The sequence below is a fragment of the Poecilia formosa genome, unplaced genomic scaffold (genome assembly GCF_000485575.1).
Source record: "Poecilia formosa unplaced genomic scaffold, Poecilia_formosa-5.1.2 Scaffold507, whole genome shotgun sequence".
Classification (NCBI taxonomy): Eukaryota; Metazoa; Chordata; class Actinopteri; order Cyprinodontiformes; family Poeciliidae; genus Poecilia; species Poecilia formosa.
Window position 1 is genome coordinate 141,867 of NW_006800446.1, and position 23,719 is coordinate 165,585.

At 38.7% G+C, this 23,719-nt stretch overlaps 5 protein-coding genes across 6 annotated transcripts; 4 read left to right on the forward strand and 1 right to left on the reverse strand.

Annotated features, from left to right (window-relative positions):
* The first annotated feature begins 1,062 nt into the window (after positions 1–1,062).
* On the forward strand, positions 1,063–3,245 carry fh (fumarate hydratase). Its single transcript, XM_007579077.2, has one exon. It carries the CDS (start codon positions 1,203–1,205, stop codon positions 2,700–2,702), a length of 1,500 nt encoding a protein of 499 aa, XP_007579139.1. The 5' UTR covers positions 1,063–1,202; the 3' UTR covers positions 2,703–3,245.
* Positions 3,125–9,018, reverse strand: fam32a (family with sequence similarity 32 member A). Of its 2 annotated transcripts, none has more exons than XM_007579080.2 (4): positions 8,876–9,018; positions 4,719–4,866; positions 3,558–3,611; positions 3,125–3,338 (listed from the first exon to the last, which is right to left on the reverse strand). In XM_007579080.2, the coding sequence occupies exons 1-4, from the start codon at positions 8,947–8,949 to the stop codon at positions 3,270–3,272; spliced, it is 345 nt and encodes a 114-aa protein (XP_007579142.1). In that variant the 5' UTR covers positions 8,950–9,018; the 3' UTR covers positions 3,125–3,269. The 2 variants fall into 2 exon arrangements, with proteins under 2 accessions (XP_007579142.1, XP_007579141.1); XM_007579079.2 differs by lacking the exon at positions 8,876–9,018 and adding an exon at positions 6,045–6,184.
* LOC103156878 (39S ribosomal protein L54, mitochondrial-like) lies at positions 6,281–8,489 on the forward strand. The gene is made up of 3 exons (XM_007579078.2): positions 6,281–6,516; positions 6,731–6,887; positions 7,991–8,489. Exons 1-3 carry the CDS (start codon positions 6,390–6,392, stop codon positions 8,121–8,123), a joined length of 417 nt encoding a protein of 138 aa, XP_007579140.1. The 5' UTR covers positions 6,281–6,389; the 3' UTR covers positions 8,124–8,489.
* Positions 9,019–9,110: 92 nt separating the features above from the next.
* Positions 9,111–11,315, forward strand: LOC103156881 (39S ribosomal protein L54, mitochondrial-like). Its single transcript, XM_007579083.2, has 3 exons — positions 9,111–9,347; positions 9,562–9,718; positions 10,822–11,315. Exons 1-3 carry the CDS (start codon positions 9,221–9,223, stop codon positions 10,952–10,954), a joined length of 417 nt encoding a protein of 138 aa, XP_007579145.1. The 5' UTR covers positions 9,111–9,220; the 3' UTR covers positions 10,955–11,315.
* Positions 11,316–12,163: 848 nt separating this feature from the next.
* Positions 12,164–22,830, forward strand: malt2 (MALT paracaspase 2). Its single transcript, XM_007579085.2, has 17 exons — positions 12,164–12,412; positions 12,748–12,900; positions 13,093–13,259; positions 14,619–14,749; positions 14,837–14,993; positions 15,091–15,269; positions 16,402–16,498; positions 16,681–16,731; positions 16,924–17,016; positions 17,098–17,301; positions 18,140–18,317; positions 18,393–18,467; positions 18,572–18,699; positions 19,402–19,551; positions 19,646–19,803; positions 21,111–21,248; positions 21,959–22,830. The coding sequence occupies exons 2-17, from the start codon at positions 12,779–12,781 to the stop codon at positions 22,388–22,390; spliced, it is 2,460 nt and encodes an 819-aa protein (XP_007579147.1). The 5' UTR covers positions 12,164–12,412; positions 12,748–12,778; the 3' UTR covers positions 22,391–22,830.
* The last annotated feature ends 889 nt before the right edge of the window (positions 22,831–23,719 follow it).

Genomic DNA, 23,719 nt, shown 5'->3' on the forward strand with positions numbered 1-23,719 from the left:
ACCAATTGACTACTGTACACACACAATCCAAGAATTTATTTTTCACTTTGGAAACAAATGGAATAGGAATGTTTTAAAGCATCAACCTACCAGTCAGTACAGAAATTTGTTAATCAGCTCCTGTAGTCTAGTAGTTTATTAACATGTATGTAATGTACAAGAACTGTCTCAGTAAATGAATAAATAAATCAAACTAGTTGCCCTAAATAATTAAAAAGATCTGCTCTTGTAAATCCTGGCTGCCCTGACTAAAGGTCATGAGTTTGGGAGTTTTGCGAGGGAATTGCACACACTGTATAAACAATGATAAAATTGATGAGTATACTCCTTAAAAACAAACTAAACCCAGAAAGACATTTAATGGTGTTCAAATATTTTGTAATTTCTTAGTTTGAGTGTCTGAGTGGTATTCTGTCACAAGAAATATTATTTAAAGGAAAAGCTCCTAAGTTTAAATTAGTATCACAGTGAAACTTGGCATAATTGTACTTCACTTCATTATTGCTAGTTGCTGATTAATTCCTGCCAGAGCGAAAAAAAAGTACAACTGTAAAATGTGTATCATAATTTTAGCCAATTATGGTATACATTTAGCTCACTTCTGAGCTAGAATTGTTCTTTAAAACTAGGCTAAAAATCATTTTTAAAAAAACAACTGTTTTTAAATACACATGTACAAACAAATGGATGTTTTATTGTTTTTTTTATTGACATAATTGCAATGGATTTCAACGACAGAAATAGAAGTAAATGTATCCATTCTCTATAAAAGTTTTGCGTTTGTTTGTTTGTTTGTTTGTTTAACCTAAAAATAGAAATAAAGTTCTGGTACTTTTAAAGCAACAGATATTTATGAAAAGTGTTAAGCTTCCTCTTTAGGGGGCTTAAAAAATTGCAACTCTAAAATTTTATTTAGAAGGACAGAAGGCAGCAAATGTTATTTTGTTTGTAAAAGCTGCAGACTTTTACAGTCAGTAAAAAATTCGGATTTATGTTCCAGTCGAATAGTCCCTTCACTACAGGAAGTACAGATGTGAAATATTTTGAAGAGCTTCACACAACCGAATGAAGCAGTCGGAAATCCCGCCTCTCCTGCGCCACGATTGGTTGACTCCCCTTCTTGGCTTCTTCTCGCCCAATGACAGGTTACAATGTGGAAAACTGCGTTGACCTCCCCCCAAATTCACCTCTAATGAGAAGCCATGTTTCGCTCGTTAAGAAGCGTCCAGCAGTTTAACTGCAACCTCCTGACTCTTCAGAGACTCCACGCCAACTCAAAACTCTTCATTTGTACCTCCAAGATGGCCGGCTCGGAGTTCCGGATTGAGCGGGACACATTTGGCGAGCTCAAGGTCCCCGCTGACAAGTACTACGGCGCTCAGACTGTCAGATCCACCATGAACTTCAAGATTGGGGGACCCAGTGAGAGAATGCCAATCCAAGTGATCAAGGCCTTCGGGATCCTGAAGAGAGCAGCTGCTGAGGTAAACAAAGACTACGGCCTGGACCCTAAGCTGGCAGATGCCATCGTAAAAGCTGCAGATGAGGTTTCAGCAGGTAAACTGGATGATCATTTCCCTCTGGTGGTGTGGCAGACCGGATCAGGGACTCAGACCAACATGAACGTAAATGAGGTGATCAGCAACAGGGCTATTGAGATACTGGGAGGAAAACTGGGCTCCAAGGATCCAGTTCACCCAAATGATCACGTCAATAAGAGTCAGAGCTCCAATGACACCTTCCCCACTGCCATGCACATAGCTGTGGCTACAGAGGTCCACCATGTCCTACTGCCCGGCCTGCAGACCCTGCACGATGCCCTAGCTGCCAAGGCTGAAGAGTTCAAAGATATTATCAAGATCGGACGCACCCACACCCAGGACGCCGTCCCTCTGTCGCTCGGACAGGAGTTCAGCGGGTACGTCCAGCAGGTGAAGTACAGCATCGAAAGGGTGAAGGCCGCCATGCCCAGGGTGTACGAGCTGGCAGCAGGGGGTACGGCGGTCGGGACAGGACTCAACACCCGCATCGGCTTTGCAGAGAAGGTGGCCGCTACAGTCGCCTCCCTCACCGGCCTCCCATTCATCACCGCCCCCAACAAGTTTGAAGCCCTGGCGGCTCATGACGCGCTGGTGGAGCTGAGCGGAGCTCTGAACACGGTGGCCGTCAGCATGATGAAGGTCGCTAACGACATCCGATTCCTGGGGTCAGGACCCCGCTCCGGCCTGGGGGAGCTCATCTTACCGGAGAACGAGCCCGGGAGCAGCATCATGCCGGGCAAAGTGAACCCCACCCAGTGTGAGGCCATGACCATGGTGGCCGCCCAGGTGATGGGGAACCACGTGGCCGTGACAGTCGGGGGGAGCAACGGACACTTTGAGCTCAACGTCTTCAAGCCCATGATGGTGAAGAACGTCCTGAACTCCGCCCGCCTGCTCGGCGACGCCTCCGTCTCCTTCACCAACAACTGCGTGGTGGGCATCCAGGCCAACACGGAGAGGATCAACAAGCTCATGAACGAGTCCCTCATGCTGGTCACGGCCCTCAACCCGCACATCGGCTACGACAAAGCCGCGACCATCGCCAAGACGGCTCACAAGAAGGGCTCCACGCTGAAGGCCGTGGCCGTGGAGCTGGGCTACCTGACCGAGGAGCAGTTCGATCAGTGGGTAAAGCCCAGTGAAATGCTTGGGCCAAAGTGAACTATGAAAGCACTACCACGACCTTGGAAATAGTTGAACTCGAAAATAACGTTCTAAATCCTTGCATCTCTTAATAAAAACAGCAAGATTTCTGTTTTTTTGTTTTCCGTTTTGCATACTTTGAGACTTAACCTCTTATGTATTATTGATTTAAAGACCTCAGCATCCAGAATGTGGTGTCAGCAAATCCGTTAATGTACACAAAGTTGTATTCTGTACATTTTAATTCACAATGGGTTTTTTTCTTTTAAATATGAATTGCAGTAAAGTTTTTCATGTTTAAAGAATATGCAGATGTGCCATATTAGCAGTGTCCCATTGAAAGATTAAAAAAAAAATATTATTTACCCTGATTACATTTGTTTTCTTTGAAACATTATACCAGTAAAGTATGAGGAGGTGGAAAAAAAGAGCACATTAAAAAGGATATTAAATACTTTATTGTGCACAGTAACAACCAAGAAATGAAAGCCAGTTTAAGCCTAACAATGGCATTTTATAAACATGCAAAATAATAAGAAAAAAAAAGTACAAGGTTTGAGGGGGGAAAAAAAGCCATCTTGTCTTTTATTTGGTCCAGCTGACTTTTGGAATATCGTAATGCTCCGTAAGGGCGTCCAGGTGGCGATTGAAATCCTGCGCAGAAATAAAGCAGCAGCTTTAAAAATATACACTTAACATTTGAACATAATTTAAATCAAGGCAGTTTTATATCTCTATGTATGACAAAGCTAAAAAAAAAATATACTGGCAATAAAATCTACATGTGATGATGAATAGTTCTCTAAATATGTATAACCTGCCTGAGGTCCATTTTAGATGTCTGGGAAGCAGGATAGACCTGAGACGACTCACCTCAACTCTGTGCTTGTGGGTCTTTGACGCCTTCTTCAAAATTCGCTCCATTTGCTGCAAGAAAAGAGACGGCAAAATTAGCTTTAAAACAAAAGATCAATTTACCCCCAATGTGATGCCCTCTAAACACACACCGAGCTTATTACGACACAGCCTAAAAAAAATTTCCAAAATATTTTATTAAAAATGTTTACGCAGTTTTATAATTTCATCGCTACGAGACAATTTCAAACACACAGGTGTGTGTGTGTGTGTGTGTGTTGGTAAACCAATGAATCAGTATTTGTTTCAGAACTTAAGCTATACTTGAGTATGTCCAGGTACTTTAAGTTAAATAAAACCGATCAGCTGTTGCAAGATTTCTACTCTTAGTCCTGCAGAATATATCAATAGTTTGCAAAACGACAAAGTTCCTAACTATTGCACCAGTCAAAGTGCTTGTTTGGTTTTGGGAGGGCAAAAGGGTTTGTTTGACTAATGTTGAAAATATTCAATAGCATACTGCTATACTTTGCAGTAAATAAATATTTTCTACTTAGCTTTTGCTTTCTTGTCAGATTTCAGGTGAAACAAATGTTAATATCAGACAAAAATAACCTGAGGAATTAAAAAAAAAAATGCAGTTTAGACATTATTTAGCTCAGATGCATTTGGGTTATGCGCATGGGAAAGATTCAAAACAATCGAGCCAGTCCCCCTTCAACTTGCAAAACAAACAAAACAAAAAACAAAAAAAAAAACAGTTTTTTTGGGCTAGTCTAGCTCACTACTTCAATATAATTAAAAAGCAGTGGCATGAGGTTATAAAGGTAGTTGAAAAATCTCCAATACGGCTTAAGTGAAACATTTCTCCAAAGAAAATTGGACCAAAATTCCTCAACAGTAATATAAAAAGAGTCACTGCTGGTAAACTCAAACACCTGTTAAAACGTGGCTGCTGTTAAGGACCTCCTGTGAGGTTAAGGAACTATCACTTTTTCTACAAAGCCACTGTAACATTCCCCTTTTTAATTATGTTACACATATATTAGGGACAGCAATTTTCTAGACGATGGAAGCCAAAAAGGCTTTCTACCAAACCCTAGTTTTGCTGTGTGATTTTATTGTTTATGTCCTGAAACCAGTGACACCAGCTCAGAGATGCTCAGGATTTTCACCTACCCTCTTTTCCTGCATCTTGTCAAAAGCGATTTGTGCTGGTGTCCTTTTGTCGATGTACGCCTTCTTTGTTTTCACCTCCTCGTCATCATTTTGGCTCGTCACAACCTGCTCCAGGCGATGCTTACTCTCTTTACTCTTCTTCTTCTTCCTTCCAAAATAAACATAAGATAAAAAATTAGATTACTCTTAAGTTATGTGAACCACATAACATCACTTTTCAAAACTTTCGGCAAAGGTGTTTTTGTTGTCTCATTCTTTTACTTTAAATTACAACAAAAAATATAAAAACTTTGTTGAGGAAACTAAAACACATGTGTTGTTAATGCAAAAAAGTATATAGCTTTTCATGCAGTATGCTACTCTATATTTAGCACAAAATCTAAAGGCTGGGGTCATATTTATTTATTTATTTAATTGATTTAGATTATGTAAGATGATTTCCTTTAAAAAATGCTTTAATTTATACTTGTTAATTTTAAGAGATTTATATAGATTTTTTTGTGTCTTTTGTTTATGGCTTTAAGTAAACAAAAATGTAAAAGACAACAACACCGTCTGGGCAAACATATGCTTTTTAAAGTAGGTAAATGCAATAGTATTAGGCTTGATTTATAGGAGTTGCTGAGAAGATGACCACTTTCATTTTTAAATTGTGTAAAGTAAATAATCAAATCAAATGTTTTACAAATTACATGTTGGTTTTAAATTATTCTGATAATTGTGTAGAAATGTCCTAGTCTAGGTTTGAAGAGTTTACGTGTTGTAGTTTTTAAACAACAGCCGATTAAATAAAATTAGATGGAACTGCCGAATCGGAGGCCAACTTCAGCTTCGTGTGATTTTAAAAGAATGCGAAATGTTCTAGGCTTAGCTTCTTCTAAAGCATTAAAATGCCGTTTGGAGATTTTAGCAAAATTAATAAGAGTTTCACTAATCAAACTTGTGTTCGTTTTAAGGAAAACTCAAGTGTATTGTTTGTATTTCAAAACTTGTCTTATGCTGTATAGCCGAAACTATGACTTCTGTTGCACGAGCGACTGCTGGTGCTAATGCTAAAAAATAAATTAAAAAAAAGTTTTCCGTAAAAGCAATTCATAATGATGTCATGGAGAGACATATAAACACTTATATGTTCTTAGTATAAATGCTGTTTTCATGCCCAATAATAATATTAATCACAAACGTTAACAAAAATACTATGTGATACTAGCTTACTAGCTAACTAGCTGACTGGTTTCAGAGGCTAACGTGTTAACACCAGCTGTTTCTTAGACAGCGATCTACTGTTGAGTTGTGAAAATGCTTCATTAACTCTAGAACACTTACTTCTTTCCTGCCGAAAGCTCTCCTACACCCTTTAATTTTAGGGAGCTCTTCTGGATCTGATCGTATTCGGACATGTTCGAGAACTTTTCCTACGGTCTTCTTCTCCTTTGTTATGATGCAAGTCAACTGAGCGCATCACTGCTGCCACCTAGTGACTTAAAAAAGAGGAACAGCACGCTCGAGAACCCGAGTACTTTTGCCTGTAGTGTTTCATCCTATCCAGAGGGGTGCAGTATACTGTCCCTACAGAGCCACAGAAAGAACGCAGAAAACGGAAGTTGAATACGGTTATGAATGTCAAATAGTAGCATGGTATGCTATGTCTGTAGGTAACCCTAAATAAAAATGTTTGCCTACTGTTTATTTCGGATAGCACCGTCCACTCAGTGCATAAAAAGCAATGCTGGAGCGTTCCTGAGCAGAATAAGCACGCTAAACAGTATACAGACATGTGGATATGCTAAGAAAGTTGGTGAGTAAATGCAACATCTCTTGTCAACATGCTAGTTATTTACCATACTGTTAAAGGTAACCTATTTACCCCTAACGCAATCTAATCTTGTGTTGTGTGTTAGATGGTAATATTATATAGCCAAATGTTTATTGCTTTTTTCTTTCTTTGTGATTTTAACTACTTGTAATCAAGTTTCCTCAGACCTAATCAGATTTTGTACACCGTCTTTCAGCTCCCAAAGGAAAAGGTAAAGGCATGATAAAAGAAGAACTGAAAGGTCCAGAGGTGTGTAAAGACCCAGTAAGACTTACATCGTATGCAGTCGGAGTTAACATCTACAAACAAGGGGATGACCCTAAAATAAAGCTTCCAGAGGAATATCCTGAGTGGTGAGTACACATGTTACTGTCTTCTTCACAGTTTAGATTTGATTTTGATCAGTGTTGTCACTAAGCAGTACTTAAAAAAAAAAGTTTGGCATTTTGCATTATTGGTCTTTCTCCTCATAAAATTCTTTAAGCAATAAAATGTATATATATTTTTGTGGTGTCCTGGTTTCAAATCCCCATAGAAGATTTTAAATTCAGATTTGAGAATTTCCTTGGAGTTTTTTTTTTGTCAGGTTTTGACTTTGTCTTTTTTTCTAGTGATTTCTTTTGTGAGTCTGCTCAATGACTTTTCTGATCAAACTCAACTTTGTGAAAAGTACCACACACAACACATTTTAAAAGCATGTCACAAGATGTTTGATGAAGGTGGATTTAAAAAAAAAAAATGAAAAGGAAGTTGAAAATACCCCTGGCCAATTTTATGGTGGATCTCTACATCGCGCTCGATGGCTCTCCATCTCTGTATTGTGACTGTTCTCAGGGCGGTAAAGCAATCTGTGTCTGTGCCCTGTTATCGGAGAGAGCTATACAGAATACTGACAAACATTGTTAAACAATGTAAGATGGCATGTGAGGTGCCATTTTATTATCTTTTAAAACTTTTCAAGCTACCATCTCCGCAGATCCCACACATCCTGAACACAAAGTGTTGTCACCTTCAGGTCAGCGTTACAGAGCGCTGTGTGAAAAGAATCAGTCACCGCTGAGACAGTTTCTTCCCCCAGGCTGTCTCTGAGGAACACAGCGATCGCCTTACAGTCTGAGAAATCATCTACCCTGCTGTACATAAAATATGCTTATTTGCAATACCACAACCTGCTTTTCTTCATAGAAATGGCTGTACAAACACATACGCGCTCATAACGTCATTTTATTTCCTCTAAACTCTATATATTAGTGCCCAACGTCTGTATACTGAGCGTGTAAAGCAGAAGTCAAATTCATCATGTTTGCACACAGTTTTGGCCAATAAAGCTGACTCTGATTCTACTCGTGTCAAAATCAGTGCCGTCTGAGCCTGTACTGTTTACAGCAGGTGGACGTTCCTGGACATCGTTTGGTCATGTGTTAACGTCTTCCACTTTCTCTTCTCACTTGTTCAGGTTGTTCCAGTTGAACTTGGGAGAAGCCAAAAAGCTGCACGAATTGGAACCTGACACCTGGCAGTACTGGAAGCGTCTGAGGAAGGAGAACATGTGGCGCAACAACAAACTGCGCAAGGGGAAGAAGATGTAGAACATGGACTCTGTTGACCTGCAGCTTGTCTGTGTTTCAGGGACCTGCTTCACACTCTGGAGTGAATTACTATAACAGTGATATGACTCATGTTCACAACTCATGTCTGTAATGATAAGGACTATTTGTAACATGCCATTTACTCTCCAGGTTAGCTGAAATCATGCTACATGTGAACTGTAGTGAAAAACTGAACAAATGAGTGGATTTTTTTCTCTGGTTGTTGCTGTTGAGGAAAGGCTCTACCCAACGAGACAATGGAGTCCAGTTCGATTAAAGACGTTCAGTACAAAATAGTGAAAGGTTCTGTTGGATAACAAAACTTACGATTTACTGCTATAATAAAATATGAGACATAAAAACGTATGCTTTCTTTTCTGTAACTTCTGTTTTGTTTTTACAAATCATTTTGACTGTGCCATTCTGCCTGCGTCTCACTAATTTGGCACCTCATTGCAACAGAACATTGCAAATATCCCAGATAGTGGTAAAGCAGAGGAGCTGCACAAATCTGGCATAATGCTGTNTGTCATGGAGAGACATATAAACACTTATATGTTCTTAGTATAAATGCTGTTTTCATGCCCAATAATAATATTAATCACAAACGTTAACAAAAATACTATGTGATACTAGCTTACTAGCTAACTAGCTGACTGGTTTCAGAGGCTAACGTGTTAACACCAGCTGTTTCTTAGACAGCGATCTACTGTTGAGTTGTGAAAATGCTTCATTAACTCTAGAACACTTACTTCTTTCCTGCCGAAAGCTCTCCTACACCCTTTAATTTTAGGGAGCTCTTCTGGATCTGATCGTATTCGGACATGTTCGAGAACTTTTCCTACGGTCTTCTTCTCCTTTGTTATGATGCAAGTCAACTGAGCGCATCACTGCTGCCACCTAGTGACTTAAAAAAGAGGAACAGCACGCTCGAGAACCCGAGTACTTTTGCCTGTAGTGTTTCATCCTATCCAGAGGGGTGCAGTATACTGTCCCTACAGAGCCACAGAAAGAACGCAGAAAACGGAAGTTGAATACGGTTATGAATGTCAAATAGTAGCATGGTATGCTATGTCTGTAGGTAACCCTAAATAAAAATGTTTGCCTACTGTTTATTTCGGATAGCACCGTCCACTCAGTGCATAAAAAGCAATGCTGGAGCGTTCCTGAGCAGAATAAGCACGCTAAACAGTATACAGACATGTGGATATGCTAAGAAAGTTGGTGAGTAAATGCAACATCTCTTGTCAACATGCTAGTTATTTACCATACTGTTAAAGGTAACCTATTTACCCCTAACGCAATCTAATCTTGTGTTGTGTGTTAGATGGTAATATTATATAGCCAAATGTTTATTGCTTTTTTCTTTCTTTGTGATTTTAACTACTTGTAATCAAGTTTCCTCAGACCTAATCAGATTTTGTACACCGTCTTTCAGCTCCCAAAGGAAAAGGTAAAGGCATGATAAAAGAAGAACTGAAAGGTCCAGAGGTGTGTAAAGACCCAGTAAGACTTACATCGTATGCAGTCGGAGTTAACATCTACAAACAAGGGGATGACCCTAAAATAAAGCTTCCAGAGGAATATCCTGAGTGGTGAGTACACATGTTACTGTCTTCTTCACAGTTTAGATTTGATTTTGATCAGTGTTGTCACTAAGCAGTACTTAAAAAAAAAAGTTTGGCATTTTGCATTATTGGTCTTTCTCCTCATAAAATTCTTTAAGCAATAAAATGTATATATATTTTTGTGGTGTCCTGGTTTCAAATCCCCATAGAAGATTTTAAATTCAGATTTGAGAATTTCCTTGGAGTTTTTTTTTTGTCAGGTTTTGACTTTGTCTTTTTTTCTAGTGATTTCTTTTGTGAGTCTGCTCAATGACTTTTCTGATCAAACTCAACTTTGTGAAAAGTACCACACACAACACATTTTAAAAGCATGTCACAAGATGTTTGATGAAGGTGGATTTAAAAAAAAAAAATGAAAAGGAAGTTGAAAATACCCCTGGCCAATTTTATGGTGGATCTCTAAATTGCGCTTGATGGCTCTCCATCTCTGTATTGTGACTGTTCTCAGGGCGGTAAAGCAATCTGTGTCTGTGCCCTGTTATCGGAGAGAGCTATACAGAATACTGACAAACATTGTTAAACAATGTAAGATGGCATGTGAGGTGCCATTTTATTATCTTTTAAAACTTTTCAAGCTACCATCTCCGCAGATCCCACACATCCTGAACACAAAGTGTTGTCACCTTCAGGTCAGCGCTACAGAACGCTGTGTGAAAAGAATCAGTCACCGCTAAGACAGTTTCTTCCCCCAGGCTGTCTCTGAGGAACACAGCGATCGCCTTACAGTCTGAGAAATCATCTACTCTGCTGTACATAAAATATGCTTATTTGCAATACCACAACCTGCTTTTCTTCATAGAAATGGCTGTACAAACACATACGCGCTCATAACGTCATTTTATTTCCTCTAAACTCTATATATTAGTGCCCAACGTCTGTATACTGAGCGTGTAAAGCAGAAGTCAAATTCATCATGTTTGCACACAGTTTTGGCCAATAAAGCTGACTCTGATTCTACTCGTGTCAAAATCAGTGCCGTCTGAGCCTGTACTGTTTACAGCAGGTGGACGTTCCTGGACATCGTTTGGTCATGTGTTAACGTCTTCCACTTTCTCTTCTCACTTGTTCAGGTTGTTCCAGTTGAACTTGGGAGAAGCCAAAAAGCTGCACGAATTGGAACCTGACACCTGGCAGTACTGGAAGCGTCTGAGGAAGGAGAACATGTGGCGCAACAACAAACTGCGCAAGGGGAAGAAGATGTAGAACATGGACTCTGTTGACCTGCAGCTTGTCTGTGTTTCAGGGACCTGCTTCACACTCTGGAGTGAATTACTATAAAAGTGATACGACTCATGTTCACAACTCATGTCTGTAATGATAAGGACTATTTGTAACATGCCATTTACTCTCCAGGTTAGCTGAAATCATGCTACATGTGAACTGTAGTGAAAAACTGAACAAATGAGTGGATTTTTTTCTCTGGTTGTTGCTGTTGAGGAAAGGCTCTACCCAACGAGACAATGGAGTCCAGTTCGATTAAAGACGTTCAGTACAAAATAGTGAAAGATTCTGTTGGATAACAAAACTTACGATTTACTGCTATAATAAAATATGAGAGTTAAAAACATATGCTTTCTTTTCTGTAACTTCTGTTTTGTTTTTACAAATCATTTTGACTGTGCCATTCTGCCTGCGTCTCACTAATTTGGCACCTCATTGCAACAGAACATTGCAAATATCCCAGATAGTGGTAAAGCAGAGGAGCTGCACAAATCTGGCATAATGCTGTTGAGTAACACTGAGCATCATTCGGTTGACGCATGATGGTGGCAGCATCATGCTGTGGGAGTCTTTTTTTTTTTTTTACTCAGCAGGGGCAGTGAAACTGGTCACAGCTGAATATGAGGCCATCCTGGAAGAAAAAAATATTTTTAAGGTTGCAAAAGAGTTGCTCATCTTCCAATATGAAACTAGTTATGCATTCAGCCATAGCTATAGAGGAATGGTTTCGATAAAAGCCGTTCAGTGTGTGTTAGAATTACTCAATGGAAGAGAAAAATGGCAAAAACGCAGTCTCTTCATGTGAAAAACTAGTGAACAATTGTAATGGCAGATAGCTCAACAGGATTGACTCAGAAATTAAATGCACGCCACACTTTTCATACTGAGTGTGGCAATGTAAAGAGGGAGTGCATAATTACACAAAGCCCAGCATAAACATAGATAGCTATTACTGTTCTAACGCCGTTTATTCAGACGCTTTTACTTCTGAAGCCGTTTTTGCTAAAACTTTTTATTCTGACACCGTTTACTCTGTTGGCTTTTTGTCTGTGGTCTGACATCTGGCGCCATTTGTTCTAAATGTGTGAGGATGTTTTCGTAAGACCTGAGGATGTCCTAAAATATACACCGTAAACAAGCTTTTATTAAACAGGACAGTTTTGTGTGTGTGTGTGTGTGTGTGTGTGTTTTTGTTTGTTTTTTTTTTTAAAGTTAGGCCGTATGAATGGCGTAACCATGGAAACGCCTCATGCAAATGATCGTAATACGTGCCAGGGATGACAGAAAAAAAAGAGGAACCGAAATGAGAAGCAAACTATCTGAGGAACCAAATCGGGTTAGATTAGCAGAGCGACAGGGTGGCGGATATCTGTGTGACTCAAAGGCCACCTGCTCCTCAGTCACTCGCTACGAGATTTACCTCCAGCCCGGACTTTTCTAGTAAACTCAAACTTATTTCCCTCAGTAGTACTCTTTGCTTTCAGCGCAGCTCATGGCGGAAGCGGCAGCTCAGCTGTAAATCCGGACTGCAGCTTCTTTTGTTCGTTCTTGTTTTAAGTTAACACGTTTGTCTTATTGCGTTACATGTGCTCATTTCCCCTGAATTCTTGCTCTTTAGTGTTTTACAGGCGGGTTTTCATAAGCTCTTAACGCCGGTAGTATTTTTCTGGCTCCGTATATTTACCGTTCTCTATGTGCTGCCAGGTACAGTGTCTCCTGTGAACTCAACGCATGCCATCTTAATTTGTGCCTGTGTCTGGATTTTTGCTGCGAAGGGTAAAAAAAAGGGATTAGAAGATTGGAAAGATGAACATCAGCAGTCTCGGTGAAGAAGGGATGAACAAGCTGTCAAAGATGCTGGACAACTCCAGTTGTGGATGGAGGCAGCTGGCCAACGCGGCGACTGAGCACCCGCAATTCCGCTGCAGGTGAGAGACCCTGAAGGCATCGTGAATCAGCAGCCTCATATGATCAAAACATTTCACAATAAAACAAAAAAACAAAACCTTCTTCATTTAATCTTCTTCCAAACATAATATCTGTTCTTTAATTTTCGAGGGAGTTGCCGCTCCAGGTCTGCATGACCCTGATCATCTTTCTACCGAATTTTGTCTGTGCAGTGAAAAGGAGCTGACCAGCTGCTCCATCCAGGTGCTGAACGCTGCAGGCAGCCCTGCCCGCACCCTCCTGGCATGGTTAGCGGATCGTGGCTGCTCCATTGACTTCCTCCAGCACTATCTGAGGAAGATGGACCACCAGGAAGCTCTGCAGTTCCTCGCCACCGCAGGTACAACGGAGACGGCAGGCGATTCATTCAAGATCTTTTTGACATTTTAACAACCACAAATTTAACACATTTCCATTGGAATATTTATAGTTGTGTGTGTGTGTGTGTGTGTGTGTGTGTGTGTGTGTGTGTGTGAGAGAGATAGACACACACACACACACACTTATTTTTAGTGTAAAAAAAATAGAAAGAAGAAGTCAAAGGTAGAAGTGGAATAGACAAATATTTTTGCACAGATAAAACGTTAGATATGCATTTGTATTCAGCAAGGTTGAGCAGGGTTATGTTATAAAACGTCTCACCCATGAATTAATCATCTAAAACTGTAGAGAGTACGGTAAAATTGTAAACCTGTGAACTGAACTAATAGACTGGGGAGAAATATTGAATTTTGTGGAGTTCAGGTGTGAGAATTTGTTGGCACGACAACTATTATTTATGTTATATTGACCTTAATCTGAAAAGTGAAAGAAAGCCAAAAGGATTCCCCTCTGCAGACGCTTAAATTTTTTCTGAGTTTGAGCTTTTTTGAAATCAAAATTGTGCAAGCATTGTTGGTCTGTTGCTGCAACTGTAGAAAGAGGCAGTTCTACAAAGAATTGACTTTCTAGATTCTTATTTGTGGAAAAAAATGTAGCATTTTGTTTGCGATGCTAGTGAAAAAAAAAGGCATACTATCACAAAAGTAGATAAGATCTACTGCTGGTTATTGCTAATATTTTCCTTCCTTGCCATCCTGCTCGTTGTGTGTTCCGGCAAGATAACCAATAGCCAGATGTATCCCCGTTTAATGTCATGATTTAATGTTGGGGAAACATTAAATCATTAACTACTTATTAAAAATCCCAACACATTGATTCATTGTCTAAAAGAATAAAATAAAATGGCTACTGCTAACTGTGCTTTTTTTTTTTTTTTAAATTAAGTTACTGTAATGAAAGATTTTTTTAGACATCTCCAAGAAAGTAGATCAAAAACCTTTCTGCACCAAAGCTTTTAAAGCCAGAGGGATCAACATTTCTCCCTTAAGTAGTTGTGGGAAAAATACTTTCTATTTCAAGCCCAATGTCTTTTGCCTTCTTTTTTTAGACTAAACATTTTTAAATATACAAACTAATCTTAATGAGTTATAATTGACTTTCCAGAGGGAAACAACATAAAGAGAAAATGCTTTAGATCCTGTGCTCCTTTATAGTTTGTGAAATTTGACTTTTAGACATGCTTCATCATACCACTTACAAGTTACTACATGCTACGCGTAACGGTGTGTTTAACTATCTTATGCTGGAACATGTCTTAATAGAAGTAGTGTGTTCCTTCTTGTAATCCTCGCTGTTTGTGTTGTGTGCCACTGTTTAGTGTCGGAGCAGATTAAGATCACAGTCCAGCCACAGTCTCAACAGGCTCCTCTGGGGAGCAGGGTGGTTCTGACATGCAGGGCCTCCGGACCTTCTGGACTGAGCTACCAGTGGTTCAAAGGCAAAGAGGAGGTCAGAGCAGTGGCTTATAAATCCTCTTTGTAACTCCGTTGTTTCTTGTTTTCATCTAAGTCTATGTGGATTATTTCTGTGCTTTAGATTTTACACGAGATGGGAAGTTTGCCAGAGTTGGTCCTTTGCCCTTTGGGTCCAGCCCACCAGGGTCACTACATCTGCAGGATCAACCATGGAGAAAAATGCATCTTCTCCACGTGGGCTCGTGTTCGACTGCTTCACTCTGCCGGCTCCAGTCCAGGTATGCTTGTTTTTTTTTTTTACTTCCTGCTTTTCCCGCCTTTACCCACATCTCACAGCATGTGGTGCAGTGTGATGGAAAACAACTGTCATGGCAGGCTGCAGCAGTATGTTTCCAGTAAGTGGACTGCAAATCAGTCAGCAGCCCAGCTCCCAGGCAGCATCTGAAGGGGATGTTTTGGTCCTGAAGTGCAGAGCAGAGGCTAACCCTCCCCCCCAGTATGAGTGGTATCACAACAAAGTGCCCATGCCTCAACAAAAATCATGCTCCCTCAGGGTAAGTTCATTTAGAAAACCTACATTGAGGTAAAGTTTAATTATTGTGCATTAATGCCTTTTGTTGCTAGTCAAATCTTCTAAGTTGGACAACAAAGAGCAGTTTTTTTTCTCTTTTTTTTTTGCAAAAGTATTAATACTCATTGAGCTGTTATGTTACAAATGAATGTTGAAAGTTGGGACACTTAATTATTGGAAATTTTACTTACAGAGGCCGAGTTTTCCGTGCTTATGACACAATTTCTTTGTGAGATATGATTTAAATGACTTAAGAACAGTTATTTTCAGTCCATGAAGTAAACTGTTTGTATTGACTGAATCAATTGCTGCATTAAGATCAACAATACCGATAAAAATCCAGGTTAACCTTTTCGTAATAATCAACGACCCTGGATATGTTTCATAACTCGACCTAACTGGAATTATCTTGTAATAATAGTTAAAATAAAAAGGTCTAACTGGTTTAAAATCCTCGTCTTAAAATAAGGAAAGCTTAGTCATAGTAAATTAGAAATGAAATTAGTTTGTAGTTATTAAGAATCAAAAGCTGTCCTAAAAGCACTGAGAATAACCATTATCTGAAGGAAATAATTTTCAGTGTTCAGCAAATGTTTTTTTTTTATTTATTTATTTATTTAAAGAAAGTCAAGGAATATTTTAAAGCATAATTCTGCTTTTGGGTATAAGTTCACAGCTTTAGTTGTATTGAGACCATAGAGCAACATTTAGGACAAAATTCTGATGCTGAGTCTGAGGTGTAAGTTTGCGACCTGTCTTGTTTTAGACAGCAAACTAACTAGTGGATATATTGGTGGGTAAAATGTTTAGCTTAGTTGTCAGAAACCTTGTTTCTGTTACTTGAAATTAGTTTGGAAAAACCTCAATCTTTTCCAAGGTTTGTACCTCTAATATTAGCTTTTGTGAAAGATTTGATAGTTGCTAATGGATTTTTCTCCATTTCCTTGATACTTTCAGTTTGTTTCTGTTTACCTGTTTAGTTATGTTATTTGCCCAGGGTGGTTTTGGTTTTGGACTGACTGTCTGGGGCAATAGCAAAAACTTTCCAGACTTAAGTCACACGATGGCCTTGTTTCTGTATGAGCTTGTTCCTGTAAGTTGCTACTGTTTCCTAGATCCCATGTGTGACCACAGAGCACAGAGGGGAGTACAGATGCAAGGTGTTTAATTTGTATCACGAGGCCTGGAGCAACACGGCAACAGTGACAATTGGTGAGGCATAGTTACTCCTGTCTCTCATCTATCACTATATATATATATAACAATGATTATTTGAGTGATTTCAACAACATACTGTTGTCGTTAAGTAGTGCAACGAATATCTGACACTACACATGTTCAGCTTCACAATGAACCATTTTGCAACAGCTAACTCTTCCCATTTTGTCACGCAGGCCCGAGTTCAGTCACAGAAGCCTCCTGGGTAGAAGTTGATCGGGGGTTAGGTATGCTGTACTTTCTGCTAGAATATTTAGGGGGAAATATAGGAACTACATCAGTAATATACTTCCTCTGCCCTTCATTATACTGTTATTCCTGTTTCTCATGTTCTGTTTGTCAGAACTGTAACACAGACATGGGTATGCATCTTTCCTTCTTTTTTTTCCTTTTTTTTTTCTTTTTTTTAATGTCGCCAGAGTCTCAGGAAGTCCAGAGGTCGACAACCAGATCAGGAGTAAACCCAGTGCAGCAGATAGCCTGTCCTCCCCCAGCAGCCAAGAATTTCTATGGTTAGTTTTACGCAAACTGCATGGAGTATCTCCACATTAAAAGTCGTGGGTTTCACGGTTCCACCATCGTATTCCACTCAGCTACAGACAAAGTTGCTCTCCTGATTGGCAACATGCACTACCACTACCACCAGCAGCTGAGTGCTCCCATTTCTGACGTCCACGAGCTGACCAACCTGCTCAGGCAGATGGACTTTAAGGTTGTATCCCTGCTGGACCTCAACTGCCAGGAGATGAAAAGCGCCGTTACTGAGTTCCTGCTGCTGCTCGACAAGGGCGTTTACGGTCAGTCCACTTATTTCTGTTCATGCGGCAATGGATGCTTCGAGAGTCTGTGTCCAGCTAAATAAAATGTGGGATGAGGTTTTTTTTTTTTTTTTTTTTTTTTTTTTTTTAAAACAGGATTCATTTAAAAGTAAAACTCATTGTTTATTTGAACTGTGTTTTGGTTTGTTTGGGTTTTTTTTTTAACATAATTGATAATACAACACACGACTGCAATGATCTACAAAAGAAGAATTAGTTGGAATTTAATATGAATTTTCTCTATTTAACACCTGGTGAAATTTGTAAATACGAGCTCAAAAATACAAATACGTCTCCACCTGTATTTAATTAAATATTCATAAGCAAGTTGCACCTCAACCATTGTATTTTTGTAGGCATCAACAAACATCTGGCTGAGTGGAAACGGTACTAGTTCTTGGTAAAACTGCTACAGTTTATTTAAAATGTTTGATAGAAATTTGAACGTAGACCCCAATTTTTTTTTTACTGGGTTAAGGTTGGTCCCAGAATGTTAATGCCTGCTTATTTATTAGTTTTTATGGATCTGTTAGATCATTTTTGTTTATTTTAGGTCAAATTAAGGTTGCCCAAAGCCTCGCCTTCAATCCCCCAGTCACTTTTTTTCTTCAAGTAATTCTTACAAAGTAGAAACCCAAATCATTCAAAGCACCCCAGAATCACGACAAGAGTTCAGCACCACCATTCCCCTTCAAAAATATCTACTCAAATAAATAAGCTAAAGGCTAAAATTACTGTGACATCCATATCTATGATAATTGTATGTAAACTTTTTAACTAAGCTGCATGTTTTTGATATTGTTCTTTACTTCTGCAGGGCTGCTGTATTTTGCCGGTCATGGCTATGAGAACTATGGCAACAGTTTCATGGTTCCTATTGATGCTCCGGCTTCCTACACATCGAAACACTGCTTGTGTGTGCAGAACATACTGACCAGGATGCAAGAGAAAAAGACTGGACTCAATGTCTTCCTGCTGGACATGTGTCGCAAAAGGTGTGCCTATAGGTTAGTCATTAAAGTATGTGTGTATGCCATGCAGCTTACTTTTGAAATCCCATCTTTTCCTAGAAACCCAAACGATGGGTTGATCGTCCAACCGGGAACACTTAAAGTCACGGCCAACATAGTGTTTGGTTATGCCACGTAAGTTGCTGGTTTTGATCTCTTGTTCTGATGCAAAATTGTTGTCTGTTTTTTTTTTTTTAGCGTGATTTTCTTGTCACCTGTGTGTAATTTGCCATGTGTAGATGTGTGGATGCTGAAGCGTATGAGGTAAAGAGAGAAGATGTGTCAAATGGCATCTTCATCAGCTTTCTCAAACGGCACGTATGTGAGGATGAGAAGGTCACCGTGATGCTGGACAGAGTTGCCGAAGGTAGAGCTCTCTCAGTCAGCACTGCTTGCATATTGCACATCTTATGCTACAAAATAGTAATAATAGTGTAATAGTGTTATCTGATATCTGACGTTTTTGCACACACAGCACACTTAGACCAAGACTGTTCCTCATGACATTACTTTGATCTGATATTGATTTGTATCCTGCAGGTATTGATCCTGTAGAAGTTAAACCACATCTAAATACATGTTTTATGACTATAAAGCATTAATAACACACTCTACTTTGTTATTGGTGTGTCTTTGGTCAGTGCATACCAAACACAAAAACTCAAGAAGCTTTTCAAATGAATGCACTGTTGCATATTGGTGACCTAGAGAAAGACTTCTGCAAATCCTCTAATTCTTTTTCGATCTTTGTGATAATAATGTCCCTCTAATGTGTCCATGATAAGTGGATCATGTTATCACAATGGGTGGACTTCTGTTTGCTACTTAGTGCAGAGTCAGAGGAGGCGGAAATCAGACAGACAGAATGATGGGTCAGAACTAAGCAAGAGTTAATGACGATATATTCAATATGTTATGCGTATATTGTGAATTAAAAACTTTTAGCACCTCTTATAGGATCTTTGTCTCACTCAGATGAATCTGGATATAAATCCTAATGTGCCTGTGTTCTGCTGAGGGTGGTGAGATTTAGATTTTCTTTTTATTCAAAGTTGCTGATTCTTTCCAGACATGGGTCGCTGCGCGATTACAAGAGGAAGGCAGGCTCTGGAGCTGCGCAGCAACCTGTCTGAGCGGCGTTCCCTCACTGACCGCATTCAGTCATTGGACAGTTCTGCCTCCGATTCGGCTCGGAATCTGCAGTGGGCCATTGCTCATGGTAGAAAATTGAAAAACTCAATTGATTACATGCTACTAAAGTTACTCATCATACTTTTAGATCGCCTAATTTAAGGATGTTTTTGTTTTAACAGTTCTGCCTGAGAGTCGCTCCCTCAATTTTGACTGCGGTGTGAAGGTCCAGCTCGGGTTTGCGGCAGAATTCTCCAACATCATGGTCATCTACACTCGGATACTTGAGAAACCTGCAGAGATAGATTCCTGCAGCGCTCAGCTTACAGACTTCCCACAGGTGTGCGACTCCTGGGGGCGACTTATTCTGATCCAGGATTTTTTATGCACTTCAAAATAGAAGCTAAATTAACACCAAACTAAATCTTATTTTCATCAAGTTTCAGTGATATCATAAAAAGCATCAAAACTAGTGGGTATGAGGAAGATGTCACCTTTAGTAATGTAATGTCCTACATTTCTATTTTCATGGAAGTTTATAAAATACTAATTGCAGATTTTTTTTTCCCTTTCAATTTGATGCTTAAATCCTGTTTTAAAGGTATCTTTATAAATGTTTGCACTTCTTTTTAACCAGTAAAAGGATCCTGCTGCGTTGCTGGTAGAGCCTCTTACTATTAATAAATTAATGTCAAAAAGAGGTTCATGAATAAGACTTTGGGGAGACAAACGAAGTAAACTAGGAGGGATATATTTATTTTTTCTCATTCTGATAGAGACCTACTGGCCTGTCCAGAATGGCACCAAATGACACATAAAATTCATCAGGTTATTTTTATGAGCATCTTTTTTCTCTCTCTTGTACGGTACTCACCGTAAAGTTAATTGTTTTATGAACTTCCTTGTTGCCCTTTAACAACAGTTCTTGTTACCTTGTGTTGGAATATTTTCCCCCTATCTTTTTATAAACCTCAATTTTCTAAAGTTAATAACCAAAGTAGCAAAGAGTAAGTGCCAAAAGCTTATTCTATCTTAATAAATTGTACTAGACATCCATCCTCTAGACATATTGACTATTACTCAAAGTAATTTATAGTAAAGCAGATGTTATTTACTCTTTTCAGTCCAAAGCCATTTTTGTTGTTGCTTCTACCAAATAAAATTTTATCTTGGGCCACAAAACCCTAAATGACCTTTTTAGAGGAATTAGCTTATCATGATGAACAAATAATCATAAAGTTTTTATAGTTGAATAAAAGACACACAATTTTATTTCTGCTGTTGGTTTTTACGACCAAGATAAGAATTTTGTCAACAGACAGAACCTCCACCAGCTTAAAATTATACACACTGGCTCAGTTGATTTAATGTTTGATTTTAACAATTTTGAGATTTTATTTAACATTTCATACTAATATATTAAGCATCCCAGAAAAACAACATTAAACTGTTTTGATATGACAGAAGAATGACTCCGTGAAGAATGTGTATAGAGAGAGTTTTGTAACATTATTCTTTTTAAAACCAGTAAAACCAAAGCAAAAATCATTTGGTCGCTCTTAGGTCTTTAAAGACCTGATGTGCATCTTTAAAAAGCACAAAAACTGGGCCAGGAGTTTCACAATGTTTCTGATTTTCCTTTCACAGGAAGTGGACATTGACCTGAAGAAGAGTAACCAGGAGACTCTGCTTGAAGCCGGCTGTTTGCTGCTGATTAAGGAGGAACTCCCCTCACTGGAGGAGCACAGTCTTTACACACGCATCCGCAGTCTGCAGAGACTCAAGGTCAGACATCTGCTTGTGTTTACAAATCTTGGTGAAAACATTAAAATGTCTACTTTGAAAAAAAATCTGCAGCAGCTTGTTTTTCCAGCCTTGAATTTAGTTATACATTACTTTCAAGGACCCGGATGCTCTTGTAATCTTTAAATGTTGACATAATCAATTTGTTGTCCAAGCTTTCCTTGGACAATGGCTGTGTTTTATTCATTTAAATAAAGAAAAGCCTGATCTTTCTGACATACAGGCTGTGTTAAAGGGTCTTAAGATCTAATTTAAATTTGGACCTTTGCTAAATTATTTGTTAAAAGCCCAGCCAGGGACTGGTGTTGCAAATTGGCAAACTATTGTATACCCCTTGTGCAGAACATTAGTTGTACTCTATGTCCCTTGAGTTTATTTCTAATGTATTACGCTTAAAAATCGCAATATTCTTGCGATGCATACATTTATTAAACATTGGATGACTCAAGACTTTTGCACAACACCGTGACATTTAAAAATTTACATTCATTGTGGAAAGTGAAAAAAATCAATAATTTAATATAGACATACAATAAATACATAAATGATGTAATGCTGATGCAAAATTAGAAGTGCCTTTTCTAGAATGATTCTTTTCATAAAGATACACAAACAGTTAAATATTTTTGTTTGAGTCATTTCACAAGGATGTCCTTCTAAAGAAGGCATTTTGCTATTCATTGAACTCACAGAGGGACCTCACCTTCACCGTCTGCCTTCACTACACGTATTCCAACATGGACGAAGAGGTGGTGGAGCGGCTGCCAGTCTCGGTGGGCAAACCCTTGGTCTCCAAGCTGAACCTCCACGAATCTCGAACGTCTAGCAGCTGCTCTGCCATCCCGGGCCCCAGCCTCGACTCCTTCAGCTGCCCGGAGAGCTCCTCCTTTGCCTCCATCGATTCTCCCTCAAACACGTGGCCACACTATGGAGACACTGGCAGCGCAGTTTCCCAGTCTGACTCTCTGACTTTTTTCAGGGGTGCCAACGTACCAGAGGAGAGCGACAGTCCGGGAGAATTGGATTCGCATCAACCTCTGACTGCCAGCAAAAGCTTGCCCCACAGCCAAGTCAATGAAATTAACTACAAATTTAGTGACATGTACAACCTCCATTCTTTATAAGCATCTTACTCTAGGACATTATTTCCATGTTTTTCTGTGCAAATTAACATTTCAAACTATTTAATACTGAGTTGTTTTTTTGTTGTTTTTTTTTCATCTAAATATAAACAAAAATATGAAATGTATGAAACAGACTGTGAGTAAAAGATAAATATTATCTTTGTGTATGGTGTTAATCACAAGTGTTTTTAATTATGATGTGTTTTTTTCTGCAATGCTCTCCAACGTCTCACAGGTTCATAGAAAATGAACGTATGCTTTTGGGCTGGGGCTAATTGCTGATTTGCATTCAGTACATACCATGTATAAAAATGGCATTGATCATATTGCACATGTTTGAACATGGATAGATTATCATTTTATAATGTGCACTAAGACTATTCCCATGTTTTGTATACGATAAAAAGCATTGCATAACAAATAAAAAAATACAACATAGATATTTTTTCTACACATATTTTTTGTCATTTAGTTAATGTTTATTTGTACTTCCCCTCTTTTGTTATAAGCCTGTTCTTATTTGTATGATACTACACTGAATACACTGAGTTAAAGATCAAATTAAACAATTAAAATGTAGTATGACTTCATCTGGTTTGGTCAGTTTAGCATCATTTTACAAGCTTCTTATGCATTTGGACTGGATGTGATGTTGTTGCATACCCTTTTCAATTACAAAACATATTATATTAATTAACTTTGTTTACAAAAACAAACTAATTAAAATTTGTATATTTTTTACTATCTAAATTTCCTTATAGTATTCTTATTAAATTAAATGCTTCTTTATTTCTTCTAAATTCCTCCATTAATCTCCTTTCTATCTCATCTTCTACAAACTAATATAACATGTTTCATTGTTTCATTTTCTCCACAGTATCATGTGTAATGTTGCTGTATTCTAAAAAGTGAACTGTAGTTGAGTGCAGTATGTCCAAATCTTAATCTTACTAAAAGTTTCCCCTCTCTTCTTTTTCTCTTTTCTACTCTCTTTTGAATCCTATCCTTTGTTATCTTCATCCCATTCTTCCATTTTTCTTTCTGCCACAATTTTTGCTTAATTATACTTTTTGCTTCTGATTTGCTTATATTTACTGTAAAACTGACTTGCCCTGTTGTTGTCTTCTTTGCTTCCCTATCTGCTGTTTCGTATTTTCTTTAATGATAGATGTATCTTTTGTCACGCTTGTATTAAAAGGTGAAACTGTTTCAGTAGCATGCAGAGCTCCTCTAATGAGCTAATATTGAGCAGGAAGACATTTGGCCCTTGAGGAATGAGGTTTGAGACCCCTGGTTTAGCGAAGCCACGGGTCTGCAACTTGCAGGAAT